The 14,106-nt window shown below is 45.9% G+C and overlaps 1 protein-coding gene across 1 annotated transcript in view; it reads left to right on the forward strand.

Moving 5' to 3' along the window:
• The window catches only part of MERTK (MER proto-oncogene, tyrosine kinase), a 106,066-nt gene that overhangs the window by 52,012 nt on the left and 39,948 nt on the right, over positions 1 to 14,106 (forward strand). Inside the window, exons 5-7 of the mRNA XM_058667622.1 lie at positions 1,651 to 1,737; positions 4,561 to 4,676; positions 11,720 to 11,903. Of these exons, the coding sequence (XP_058523605.1) occupies positions 1,651 to 1,737; positions 4,561 to 4,676; positions 11,720 to 11,903 (387 nt within the window). The remainder of the gene's footprint in view (positions 1 to 1,650; positions 1,738 to 4,560; positions 4,677 to 11,719; positions 11,904 to 14,106) is intronic.

Genomic DNA, 14,106 nt, shown 5'->3' on the forward strand with positions numbered 1-14,106 from the left:
GTGCAATTCTGCACAGGAAATGTGTCTGTTCACCCCCTATTTATTTAATCATTTGTTTATGTCAGTAAAGGTGTGTGGGTATTTACTTTGTACTATGGGTTGTAATCTTATGCCATTTTGTTTAATTTTTTCTTCCTTGAATTGTTCTCGCTTTGGTCATTGAGATTTCTTTGCCCTGGAATCTTGTCTCTGTGACATATTCCATCCTTGCCTGTCTGTGTATGTGTATGTGCATGTGTGTAAGAACATGCAAGCATGTGTGTGTATGTGTATAGGTAAGAATATGTAGGTGTGTGTGCGTGCATGCGTGTGTCACGTGTGCTACATTTCACATAGGCTCAGCTTCTACTCGACCATCACTCCAAGGGAGTCTGGTTCTGTGTCTTAGAAAATGGTGTTAGAAATCAGGATTCCTCCTTTCCATTTAAACTCAACAAATGAATTATTTATTTTTAGGTCAGGGATATCTTGAAACTTTTGCAATGATACACTTCATTTAGCACTCTATCTTCTGTTAAAGTAATGCTTGGAAACTTAGCAGTTTTTACTCATTACATCATTGGAAATGTTTTAAGTTGGATTTTATATTGCTTTTGCTCTTCTGAAGTGTATGTAGCATAGTGACATAGTAGTATGTACTTCAGGCTGAGCAGGCACTAAGGCGTGTCTCAGAGTCTACTTTAAAAAAAATGATTTGGGCACGGTACGGTAGCCTAGCAGCTAAAGTCCTAGCTTTGCTCACACCGGGATCCCATATAGGCACTAGTTCGTGTCCTGGCAGCCCCACTTCCCATCCAGCTCCCTGCTTGTAGCCTGGGAAAGCAGTGGAGAGTGGCCCAAAGCCTTGGGATCCTGCACCCCGCGTGGGAGACCTGGAGGAGGCTCCAAGCTACTGGCTTCGGATTGACGCTGGCTATTGTGGCTGCTTGGAGAGTGAGTCAGTGATGGAGGACCATTCTCGATCTCTCTCCTCCTCTCTGTATATCTGACTTTCCAATTAAAAAATAAGAAGAAAGTAATATTTTTAAAAAGAAAAATGATTTATTTATTTATTTGAGAGGTAGAGCAACAGAGGTGGGGGTGCAGACACATACTCAGAGAGAAAGAAAAAGAGAAGGAGAGAGATCTTTCATCCACTGATTCACTCCCCAGATGGCTGCAAAAGCTAGGGCTGAGTCAAACCAACACCAGGAATCAGCAAACCATGCGACTCTCTCCTCCGTTCTCCCAGGTAAATTAGCAGGGAACTGGACCAGAAACAGAGCAGCTGACACAGGATGCGGGCATCATAAAGCAACTGCTCACCCCTCCTTGCCTCAATGAGGTCTGCACAATCCATTTTTCTTATGTTGGGGGATCAGTAATTCCCAAATCTTCTTGCAGTACTTGAAAAGTTTTGCTGATAACTGCTTCATTACTTAATGTCTCACTGTCAGGATCAGAATGAATGAAAATTGTGGCCTTTGGGGCTTGCACTGCTTTTGTTCTTAAAAGCTTTTGACTCCAGGAGTCTTTCTGCATAGCGAGCACCTCTTCTAAACTCACTTTGCACTATGGCTTAAGCATGAGCCAAGAAAGGACCCCCCCCCCCGGATGCTGATGGATGGCATCCTCTCTGCTGCTGGTCTCACTGGTGTGCTTCCTCCCCAGGTCTCACCGAGGCGGCCGTCTTCAGTTGTGAGGCCCACAATGACAAAGGCCTGACTGTGTCCAAGGGTGTGCAGATCAACATCAAAGGTGAGCCACAAGGCCAGAGCCTTGTGGGTATTCTGGGAGCTGGGTTGGGGAAGGACGGAGCCCCAGCACAGGCCCTGCAGCCAGTTTCCTGCGGTTGGGGTCATAGTCCTGGCTTTCCCACCTGCAGGCCTTGTAGCCTTGGATGGGTCATTTCACCTCTTTAAGTTTCAGTGATCCTTTCTGATAAGTGGGGTAATTCAGAACATACCTGTTGTTGAGAATTAATGCAAATAAAAGCACTTGGTGCAGTGTCTGGCAGGTCTTGGGGAATCATTAGCTAGGTTGGCTGTGCTTGGAGAATAGCTACAGTGATCAGAGTCTTTTCACTGTGCTCCCTTCCCCGGTGATCCTGTCCTAATTAACCCTGGGAGAGCCCTGGCCGGGGCATCCTGGGGCATTGATCTCCGGGACAGGCTGTGTCCTCCCAGCTAGGCCAGACACAAGCCTTGGCAGCTGCTGGCTTGAAGCTCTTCACTGCAGGCCCCCCGACATTTCCAGGCATCTCTCTACCAATCTACCTCTCCCTGTTGTTGCCTTCGCTAGAGGCTGAGCAGGAGTTACCCCAACAGTGTGAAAGGCTCCTCTGCGCAAGTCCCAAAAGGCAGGTTACGGAAGTGATCCGATCCTTCCACCTCTTCTCTTCCCTCCTATGTCATCTAAAATATTTAAATCAGAAGCTGGAAAGAAAAGGAAATCTACAAGGCTTTCAAATTGTCTTCCTTACTCCCAAGCCTTTTTAATGGCTCAGTGGCTGATCTGAATTAGGTTTTGAGAAGTCCATGTTGGGTTTGTGGACCTTCCACCTAATCCTGAGGGAAGTTGTGCAAGGATGGAAGGTGTTTCATGGAGTGTTACAGGTTGGGTGTAGATGCAAGGGGCCTCTACGTTGCAAAGGAAATAATCGTAAATCAAGCAAATAACTCAAAATAGTACTCCAAGGAAATCAACAGATAAAGGCTGTGAAGGGCGTTTTCTAAAAATCCACTGGAATAAAAAAAAGTCGCACAAGAGGAAGTGTATAACTTCCTTCCATCATTACAAATCCCATCATTACAATTTTCAAAAGCTATGTTGGGAATTTCAGAAATTCATGAGTGGGTGTAAATGTGTAATGATATTCTCATAAAGTCTGAGCATTTTAACACCTAAAATGTATAAAGTAAAAAGTGTTGCTTTGATTTCATATTTGACACAGGATCTTTTTTTTAAAAAATAAGTTCTGTTTTCCAAACTTACGTTTTTGGCTTTCATTTATTTATGTTAAAGATGTGCTTATTTTTATTTGAAAGGTAGATTTATAAAGAGAAGGAGAGCAAGAGTGACAGAGAGAGAGAGAGAGCTTCCATCTACCGATTGACTGCCCAAATGGCTGCCATGCTGGAGCTGAGCCGATCCAAAGCTGGCAGCCAAAAGCCAAGAGTGTCTTCCACGTCTCCCCAGTGAGTGTAGGAGCCCAAGGACTCAAGCCATACCCTGTTGCTTTCCCAAGGTATAAGCCGAGAACTGGATCATAAGTGGAGCATCTGGGCCATGAACTGGTGCCCATATGAGATACTGGCACTGGCAGGCAGAGGATTAGCCTCTTGAGCCACTGTGCCAGCCCCAAGGTGGCTTCAACCAAGGTGTCAAAGCAACTAAGACTCTCTTCTTCTGCTGTTATTACTTTGGTGGTTTTGGTCAGATTTCGGTGTGGAAGCACAGATACTTGAAAGCAGTACTAGTACTGATCTATGTAGGGAAGGACTGGCCCCATAGACTGCCTGTTCGTCCTCACCAAGCTGCGTGTCTGTTAGTAAAACTGAAAGTCCTGAGAAGGGAACCTGGCACCCACTTATGTGGTCCCAGTCCATCACCCCTCCCTCCCTGGCCTCACTTATCCCCAAGGGGAGGTGGTGTTCCTTTTCCCTTTTGTGAAACCCCAGGGGACAGTAGGGAAGTAGCTGCCCTGGGGCCATGTGACTGGGTCAAGTGGTGGGCCAGCCCCCCCCATCTCTGCCAGTGCTACTGCCAGTGTGCTGGCTGCCCCCTCAAGGGACACAAGCCTCTGGTATCCTGTTGAGTAGAGGGGTCAGGCAGACCAAAGTTCAAGGTCCTGCTCTGCTACTGACCACCCAGTAGCCTTTGCCAACTTTTCATTTCTCTGGGTCTCTGTTTGCTCATCTGTGATGGAGTTTGGAAGACTGTAGCGATGACTGAGGGATGTGAAGTCTATGTGTCTTAGTAAGTACATGAGGGTGATAGCAGTCTTTTTTTTTCAGTTACAAGTGTCATGATTAAAACTTAAATTTAAGAATGAAGAGTCCCCAAACTGTGACTCTTCTTCCATCGTAACTGAGAAAGCTCCCCTCATCCCACATGTCACTGCTAATTGGTGATTGTGGCTGCACCCTTGCCCAGCACACACACACACACACACACAGCCCTGGCACCTCTCTTCTGGCCACAGTGTACTCCTGTCCTTGGTGAATATAGGTCTCTCCTTCTGGGCAGCACACTCCATCCTCCACCAGGACAGGGCTTTGACCCCTCACCCCTGAATGGCACACTAGCACCCAGCCAAGTGGCCAGGCAGAGTGAGCTTAGAACACAGGCAGGCTCAGTGAAGGAGCTGAGCATCTCCTGTGTTCACCAGGGAGCAGGAGAGCCAGTGCTCTCCTGAAAGCTTTATCTGCAGGTGGGCGCAGTGACCCTCAGGCTCAGAGTAGCACCCTGAAAGCAGTGTTGGCTTTGGCTCCTCTTGAGGTTGGTAGGAATGGTCTCCGTGACTGTAGCTTCCTGTGTCTGGTTATGTGTGTTTGCATGTATGTGTTTGTTTCTCCCCAGCGATTCCCTCCCCGCCTACTGAGGTCAGCATCTACAACAGGACTGCACACAGCATACTGATCTCCTGGGTCCCAGGTTTTGATGGCTACTCCCCGTTCCAGAACTGCAGCGTGCAGGTAACACTCTGAAAGCAAAGGGAGGTTGTTGCTTGCTGCTCTGTGGGACCACCTGTTTTTTCTGCCTCCTGAGGATGGGCAATGAGGGCGTTCGGCCAGCCCCACTCAGTCCTGCACAGTGACCACCATGCACACCACCTGTCGTGGGGCTCTGTCTGTGATGTCACTTCCTTCCCCTGCATGAACCACAGTCCTACCAGGAAGGAAACCTGTTTCCAAGGGAATGCCATGAATCCCAAGGAAGATCTTGAAGGTATGAAATCACATCACTACATGAAAGCTGGCTGTGACCAAGAGCTCGTCATGTGACTCCTCCAGGGCCAGTGCCGTGAAGGACAGATGGGGCAGCACCTGGGGCCTTTTGCACTAATATGCCGGGAGCACCTTAACCAGTGTCTCATGGGAAAACTCCAGGAGTAGCGGCCTGGTAGAATCTTATGCCATTTACAGCAAAAAAATGAAACAGAGCTGTGAGAAATATACGTTAGCCATCCTAAAATGACACCTTAGCATGATATAAAGAATGTTTATTTCCTAAAAATGGAAACAGTTAATACCCCTGTTGCTTACCAGTTTGCACAGTGGCCTGGGACCTTTTGCAGAAATCATCTTGCTTGGCGCACACCCCATCGCAGGCTCAGAGCACTCACCCTGACTGTGAGGGACAGAACTGGAGTTCAAGGCCAGGAAGCTCTGCACACACAAGCAGAGCTCAGAGCCACACTGTGTGTGGGAACAGGTTGTCCAACACATAGGGTTTAGCGCCTGCTGAAAATTGGAGTGCTTTCTGCTTTGTACTTTATCCCGCAGCATGGTCAGGAATTATTCTGAGGATCCTAAATGCCTGATTTTATTAGTTTAAAACATGTTAGTCTGAGAAGGTAATCATGCCAGCCCAGCTCATAGAGTGACTTCCAAAGAATTTCATGTTGACAACCAGATGTTTTTAATACCAAGTGAAATTAATTTCTGTACTCTAAATGCCTCCCACCCTTAACAGCTGCTCTTTCTCTGAAGAATAAAAAACATATGATCCCCAAAATAGCCTCCTCCCTCACCCCGCATCCCCGGCTTTGCTTGAATCTTGCCCAACGACACTTTTGTAAGCCTCCCAAATACTGGTAAGCATTAAGAATTCTTGCTATGTCCACAATTCCCCACCAGAGAGATCCACTTTAAAATATTTCTTTTCAAGGTATGATAATGTACTATTATCATTACCAATGTAAACTATACAATCCAGTGATTTTTTGGTAGTATATTCATATGGGTATCCATCTGATTTCAGAAGAGATAGTATCCTGTTGTTCACTTATGATAGCTTTTTCCGCTTGGAATATAAGTCATACTGGCTTACAGAATGAATTGGGAAATGTTCTCTTATTTTCTAGTTCCCAAAATAATTTGTAGATTGAAGTTAATTCTGAAGTATTTAGGAGAATTCACCAATAAAGCCATCTGGTCCTGGGCTTTTTCTTCATGGGAAGTTTTTTGATTAGCTCCGTCTTTTCACTTGGAAAGGATCTGTTTCTTCTCGAGTCAATTTAAGTTGTCTGTGGCTTTCTAGGAATTTGACCAGTTCATCTTATGTAATTTGTTGGGACACAATTGTTCATAGTAGTCCATTGTAATCCTTTTTTTTGACTCTGAGGTTAGTAATACCATTCTTTCATTCTTGATTCTGGTAATTTGACTCATTATTTTGACCTAGGCAAAGGCTTGACACCTTTAATGAGTTTTTTAAATGAATCGGTTTATTTGAGAGACAGAGAATGACAGTTCTGACTCACGGTTCACTCCCTAATGCCTACAGCTGGGAGGGGCTGAAGCTGGGAGCCAGGAACTCATTCCAGGTCTCCCCCTGCGTGGCAGGGCTCAGTTTCTTGGGCCACCACCACTACCTGCCCAGTAACAGAGCCAGATATACTCTCAGACCCGTATACTCTGATATGAAACAGAGAAACAAATTGTATGAACAATTTGGTATCTTAACCAAATTGATCTTTTTTGAACAACTAATTTTTTTGTTTGTTTTATAGAATTTTGCTCTTGTTTTCGTGTTCTATGATTCTTTGTGCTTTAGTCTTCATGTCATTTTGGCTGGTTGCTTTGACTTTATTCTTTTTCTAGTATCTTTTTTTAAACATTTATTATTTTTTTTATTAGAAAGGCAGATTTACGGAGAGAGAGGGAGATACAGGTAGAAAGGTCTTCTGTCCACTGGCTCACTCTGTAAGTAGCCACAATGGCTGGAGCTGAACCGATCAAAAGCCAAAAACCAAGAGCTTCTTCTGGGTCTCCCACGTGGGTGCAGGGTCCCAAGGCCTTGGGCCGTTCTTTGCTGCTTTCCTAGGCCACAAGCAGGGAGCTGGAAGGGAAGTGGACCATCCAGCTCTCGAACTGGTGGCCATATGGGATCCTGGCACATGCAAGATGAGGATTTAGCCACTGAGCCATCACGCTGAGCCCTTTTTTTTATATATATCTTAAGGTATAACGTTTAGCTTTGATTTCAGATGGTTTGTTTTTAAATATAGACATTACTATACATTGCCCTCCAAGTACTGCTTTTTATCTGTATCTCATATCGTTTTGATTTGATTTGGCTATTATTTTAACCCTTTTAAATTTATGGAGCCTTCTTTGTTTAATGGCCTAGCATGGTCTATCCTGGGGAATGTTCCATGGACACTTGAGAAGGGTATATATTTGGAGTGTTCTATATATGTGAGTTGGGTGCAGTTGATTTATATGAGGCTACTTAAAAATGTCTAGAAAATGAAAGCAAAGGATAAGTTTATTTTGATATAAAAATTCTTAAAATCCATCCATAGTTTTTTGATGACACTCATTTTCCATGCACATTTTGAAGACCTATCACATATACTGATTTCAAAAGCTTTTACTTACACTTTCCATAAACTTCCTGAAGTATTTTCATCCTCTTTTGGGGACTTTTGTTTCCTTGCTAATCTTTTGCTTGCTGGTTCTATCTGTTACATAAAATGGAGAATTAAGGTCTTGATTTTTTTTTTTTTTTAAGATTTTATTGTTATTGGAAAGTCGGATATACAGAGAGGAGGAGAGACAGAGAGGAAGATCTTCCATCTGATGTTTCACTCCCCAAGTGAGCCACAACGGGCCGGTACGCGCCGATCCGATGCCAGGAACCTGGAACCTCTTCCTGGTCTCCCACGCGGGTGCAGTGTCCCAAAGCCTTGGGCCGTCCTCGACTGCTTTCCCAGGCCACAGGCAGGGAGCTGGATGGGAAGTGGAGCTGCCGGGATTAGAACCGGCGCCCATATGGGTTCCCGGGGCGTTCACGGCGAGGACCCCAGCCGCTAGGCCATGCCACCGGGCCTAAGGTCTTGATTTTTATTTTTTAGTTGTTTATCTCTCCCTCCAGTTTTTAGTTTTTGTTTCATGTAGTTGGGGACCCTGGTGTTAGTAACAGCCATGGAAATGATCCCCTTGGAAGTGGAAGTGATGTCCATGGATGTGGTCTTGACTAAAGTACATGCCACCCTTTTCTGAAGTCACTCCACAGTTGCTAAGCTTCTGGAACAGCCCAGGAAGACATGGGAATTGTTACTTTCAGGGAGACCCTGAGACCTGGAGTTGGGTACGATGCTTGAGAGAGGTCACCCTTGAAGGTGCTAACTGCTCGTATTCATCTTGAATTGCTTGCTCTTTCTCTGTCTGATGCACTGTTGGGTTGTCATGGCATGTGTGAGAGGTCATCCTGGCGCAGCCAAATTACAGACCCTCTTGCCCACGCAGGCTCCTGTGACATAGATAGGGGTATTCTCTCCCTGCCTTGCCAACTGCCTCTGCTTCCTTTCATCAGTTCTGCTTCTCATCTCAGGTAGGGTTGTCAGATGAAGCAAACATGGTCTATGGACCACCAGGGACAGGTACTGGGTGCAGCATTTAAGCCACCACTTGGGACAGCTGGATCCCATGTCAGAGTGATTCAATTCAAGTCCTGACTTAGTTGCTGCCCCCAGCTTCCTGCAAATGTGGATCTTTGGGGGCAGCAGGTGAAGGTTGAAGTACTTGGGTCCCTGCCACCCAGGTAGAAAACCCAGATTGAGTTTTTGGTTCTTGTCTTGATTCTGGCACAGCCCCAACTATTATGGGCATTTGGGGAGAGGAGCTTTCTGTGTGTGTGTGTTTGTCTTTAAAACAAATAAGTGAATAAAAATAAAATGAGAGTGCAGGACACCCATTTAATTGCAGGAGTAGGGACCAGCACTGTGGCTTATAGGGTAAAGCTGCCACCTACAGCACCAGCATCCCATATAGGCACTGGTTGATGTCCTGGCTGCTCCACTTTTGATCCAGGTCCCTGGTAATATGCCTGGGAAGTTAATAGAGGATAGCTCAAGTGCTTGTGCCCCTGCATGCACATGGGAGACCTGGAAGAAGCTCCTGGCTTCTGGCTTTGGAGCAACCCAGCCACAGCCATTGCAACATTTAGGGATTGAACCAGCAGATTATAAGTCTCTGTCTCTCTCTGTGTGTAACTCTGCCTTCAAATAAATAGACAAATATTTGTAAGGCATTTATAGGAGTAAACTTGTAATATGCATGTACTAAAGAATTACTCTTGGGGGGGGGCAGCTACTGTGATGCAGTGAGTTAAACCACCACTCAGGAATGCAGCATCACAAATATACCTGAGTATCTTGTTCAAGACCCGGATACTTCATGCTTCCAATCCAGCTTCCTGCTAATGCACCTGAGAAGCAATGGATGATGGCCCAAAGTACTTGCGTTCCTGCCATTAATGTCAAAGACCCAGACGGAGTTCCTAGCACCCGACTTCATTCTGGTCCAACCCTCGCTGTTGTGAGCATTTCAGGAGTGAATTACCATGTGAAAAAATTCTCTCTGTTCCTTTCCTCTTTGTGTCACTCCGGCTTTCAAATGAATAAATAATTTGTTATTTATCTGGAAGGCAGATTTACCTGAGAATCCTGAAATGTTCTCTGGCAGGCCTAGTGGAGTTGGTCGGCACAGGCTCTAGAAGGTATGCTGTTACATATTGTTGGTTAGTGGTGCATTCCCAAACCAAGCACAGCTCATCCCTGATTGCAGTATTAAACTCGGACTTGGTAGCAAGTGAATGTTTTGAATGAGATTCTGTTTCATGCACTGGCAGGACACACCCTCCCATTTCCTTTGGTCCCTGATGTGGGTTCCTTTCCCCACCCGTTTTTGGGCCACAAACTTTATTTCTATTTTTAACTTCACCCTCATGCTGCTTGCCATCCTGTGTCCTCTTTTGCGTCAGGACCACTGAGAAGGACTGTTCTAGAAGGCCTGTCTTCTTTCAGGAGCAGCCTCTCGAAGCCTGTCTATGTGCCTGGAGATGCTTCTTTTGGGGCTGCAGAAATTGGGTGGGGACCCAGAGCCAGAGCTCTCCATGGCAGCCAGAGTGTTGTTTGCCAGGAAGCAGGGCCATACTGGGACGGTCAAGAACAAAGTGTAGTTTGTGCCAGCAGCCACCGCCAAGATAAGCAACCAGCTCTGGCTTCTCTTCTGGTGCCGCTCAGACCTATTGGCACCTTCCTGTCACTCATGGATTCTGAGTCAGAGATGGGACTCGGTCCCCGTAGCACTCGCATGGTGTCTACCAGGGCGTTTGGAATTCTAAGATGTTTACTTACGATATCTTGGCCTGTGTGTCAGACTGTCCTGAAACGACAGCATTGCATGTTCACACCTGTAATCGCCAGCCTGTTAGGAAGTGGAATACATTTTGCGGATTGAAGATTTTTCAGTTACTTTTTGGTTGCTCCTTGCCTTCCCCAAATATTGTTTTGTCTTTTCTGGCAGAAATATTCAGGAAAACATGTACCTGGATGTAAAATCCCAGAAAACTCTTATTCCTGTTCCCAGGTAGAGATGCACTTACAGGAATAAAACGTGGGGTCTTGAGAGCCCCCCTCTCTTGCTGGTGCACCCGGAGGTCTGGAGAGCAGTGTGGAGAGGCTGCTGGAGTTTATGCAGGGAAAGAAGAGAAAATATGTTCCAAGGAAATTTGGAGAAAAGTGCCTGGTTGAGACACAAACTGATCCTTTCCCCTATCTGCCCCATACCTTAAATAAATAAATAAATAAATAAATAAATAAATAAATAAATAAATAAATAAACTCAACCTGTGTGTGCTTTTGGAGTTGAGTTTCTGCTAGTGTAGAGCAATCTCAGAATCAAGGACACACCAAGTGGCCTCCAAGCAAAATAGGCCTCCCAGGTAGCACAATGAGGAGAACACAGATTTATCTGAGAGACGGAAAGATACAGAGAGCTTTCCCACCCACTGGATTACTCCCCCAAATGCCTTCAACCGTTAGATCCCAGTCTAGAAGCCAGGAAGTCTACCCAGGACTCCTACCTGGGTGGTGGCAGGGACCCTCTGAGACCTTCCAGGGTTTGCATTAGCAGGGAGAGCTGGAATCAGGAGCCAAGCTGGGAACTGCACGCAGGTAGGATCACATGGAACATAGTCATAGAATGCCTGGCCCCAGTCCCAGATTTAACTTTTTTTAAAATGTTATTTATTGGAGAGGGAGTCCTTGCTGAAGCCAGGAGCCAGGAACTCATTCCAAAAACTGGCCTTTCAGAGCAGATATGTGGGAAGTATTTTCTGCAGAGAAGTAGAGGCTTTTAGGCTTGCCTGTCGTCTCTGTCACCTGTTCTGTGAAACTGCTAATAGAAGAAGCCATGAGTTTAGATGGTTGTGAGGAGCAGGGACTCCTTTATTTCATGGTATGGAAGAAATGAGTTACAATCCTGCTGACATCGTCCAGGGCTCTGCTCTGCCACCTCAAGATTCGTTCTTTGGGGCGGTTTCCCGAGACCCTTCTTGGTTTTGCTCACAGAGCATGAGTAACCCTCATTTCGGAGGGTGGAAACATTTGTGTGTGCCCTGGCAGGAAGTAAGCTTTTCCCCCGGGACCTAGCACAGGCCACATGTGCCGCCTGCCTACGTGCCCGGTGCCTGACTAACGCTGCTCCCGCTGTCCTCCTTCATTCAGGTCAGACACATGGATCCGCTGAGTAACGGCTCCGTCATGATTTTTAACACCTCTGCTGCACCACAGCTGTATCGCATCCAGCAGCTGCAAGCCCTGGCTAATTACAGCATCGGTGTGTCCTGCATGAATGAAGTAGGCTGGTCGGCCCTGAGCTCTTGGATTCTGGCCAGCACGACCGAAGGAGGTAAAAATTCGTGGGATTCACGATGGATATTTCCTCTGGTGGCGTGTGATTAAACAAATGCTTCCCTGTGGCCTCATCTGTAGGGCATGCACTTTGCTTTGTTTGTTCTCCAGAGGAAAATTTTATTGACGTGGCTCACAAAAATGGGAAAAGAAATCATCCCTTTTGTATTTTCAAAGGACTTTGTGGCAGAACTTAGACAGGCTTAGCATCCCTGATGATGCTAAAACCCAAACTGTGATAAGCCCCAAAATCCAACATGACACTCTGAAGGGTTGAGAGTTTGTGACATTTTTTTTATTTCAAATGAGGGATGTTCACTTGAAAATATACTAAATATGCAAATATACTATTTGAAAATAAAATTGAAACAGTGCCAGTTGTAAACGTCTCAGATATAGGACACTCAACCTGGGCTTACTATGTATAGATAGTATTTTCTGTGAAATTGGAAAATAGTAGCTCACTTTTAAGAATGCTATTTCAGGGCCCGGCTCAATGGTCTAGCAGCTAAAGTCGTCACCTTGAATGCGCTGGGATCCCATATGGGCGCAGCTTCTAATCCCGGCAGCTCCACTTCCCAAACAGCTCCCTGCTTGTGGCCTGGGAAAGCAGTCCAGGACGGCCCAAAGCCTTGGGACCCTGCATCTGCGTGGGAGACCCGGAGGAGGTTCCTGGCTCCTGGCTTCGGATCAGCACAGCACCAGCCATTGCGGTCACTTGGGGAGTGAACCATTGGACAGAAGATCTTCCTCTCTGTCTCTCCTCCTCTCTGTATATATCTGACTTTGCAATAAAAATAAATAAATCTTTAAAAAATGCTATTTCAATTAAAATATAATGTACAGGAAAGCTAACAGTCTGAGGGTGGCTGATATTTAGCAAACATCTACTGTGTGCCACACACCCCATAGGTGGATTTTCATTGCTTTATTTCATTAGATACGGTAACTATGCAGTAGGCACTACTATCTTTACATTATCTTGTTCAGAGCAACTTTTGTTTTTGTCTTTAAACTTTCAAGGCTTTTCTCTGTGTTGCTTTGGTTTTCTCAGGGTGTGGATATGGGAATGGCCGTTGCGGCTCATGTCACCATTGACTGGCAGTTTCTAGTTTCCGCAGCTTAGAAGTCTCACTTCCCCAGATTCTCTTTCCTGCCCTCGTATTGTCCTTGCCCAATCAATGCCCAAGTCTTTTTTCCTTTTCATTTTTAAAAAAAAGATTTATTTATTTCTTTAACTTCAAAGAGTTACAGCGAGAAAGGAGGATCTCCCATGTGGGTACATGGGCCATTCTCTGCTGCTTTCTGAGCTCACAAGCAGGCAGCTGAGTCAGAAGTGGAGAGCTAGGACTTGAACTGGCACCCACGTGGGATCCTGGTGCTGCAGGCTGAGGATCGGTTTGCTATGCCACAGCTTCATCCATGGCCCCCATCTTTTTTTTTTTTTTTGACATTTTGAAATTTGTATTGGAAAGGCAAATTTGCAGAAAGAAGGAGAGACACACAGAGAGATCTTCCATCTGCTGGTTCACTCCTCAAATGGCCACAGGGGCATCCAAATGAGATGCCGCCAGGAGCAGATGGAGAATGAACTTGTTGAGGCACAGTGCCAGACCCAGTGCCCTGGTCCTAAACACGGACGGGGCAGATCTGGATGAGAAATCTCAAAGCGGTTGATTCTTCTTTAGAAATCTTTGTGTCAAAATTTTAGAATGTCTTCTTTTTTCTAATGCAAAACAGCCTTTGAAAATAGTCAGGATATGCTCTAGTTCCATTTCCATTCAGTTCTAAATACTTGCTATGAAATTGCTCTGTTTCTGCGACTCATTGATGAGCTAGGTAAGTAACCTAGCTTTAAACTATTTTGGGTTTTTGGGCCCGGCGGCGTGGCCTAGCGGCTAAAGTCCTCGCCTTGAAAGCCCCGGGATCCCATATGGGCACCGGTTCTAATCCCGGCAGCTCCACTTCCCATCCAGCTCCCTGCTTGTGGCCTGGGAAAGCAGTCGAGGACGGCCCAATGCATTGGGACACTGCACCCGCGTGGGAGACCCGGAAGAGGTTCCAGGTTCCCGGCTTCGGATTGGCGCGCACCGGCCCATTGCGGCTCACTTGGGGAGTGAAACATCGGATGGAAGATCTTCCTCTCTGTCTCTCCTCCTCTGTGTGTATCTGGCTGTAATAAAATGAATAAATCTTTAAAA

The sequence above is a fragment of the Ochotona princeps genome, chromosome 8 (genome assembly GCF_030435755.1).
Source record: "Ochotona princeps isolate mOchPri1 chromosome 8, mOchPri1.hap1, whole genome shotgun sequence".
Taxonomy (NCBI): Eukaryota; Metazoa; Chordata; class Mammalia; order Lagomorpha; family Ochotonidae; genus Ochotona; species Ochotona princeps.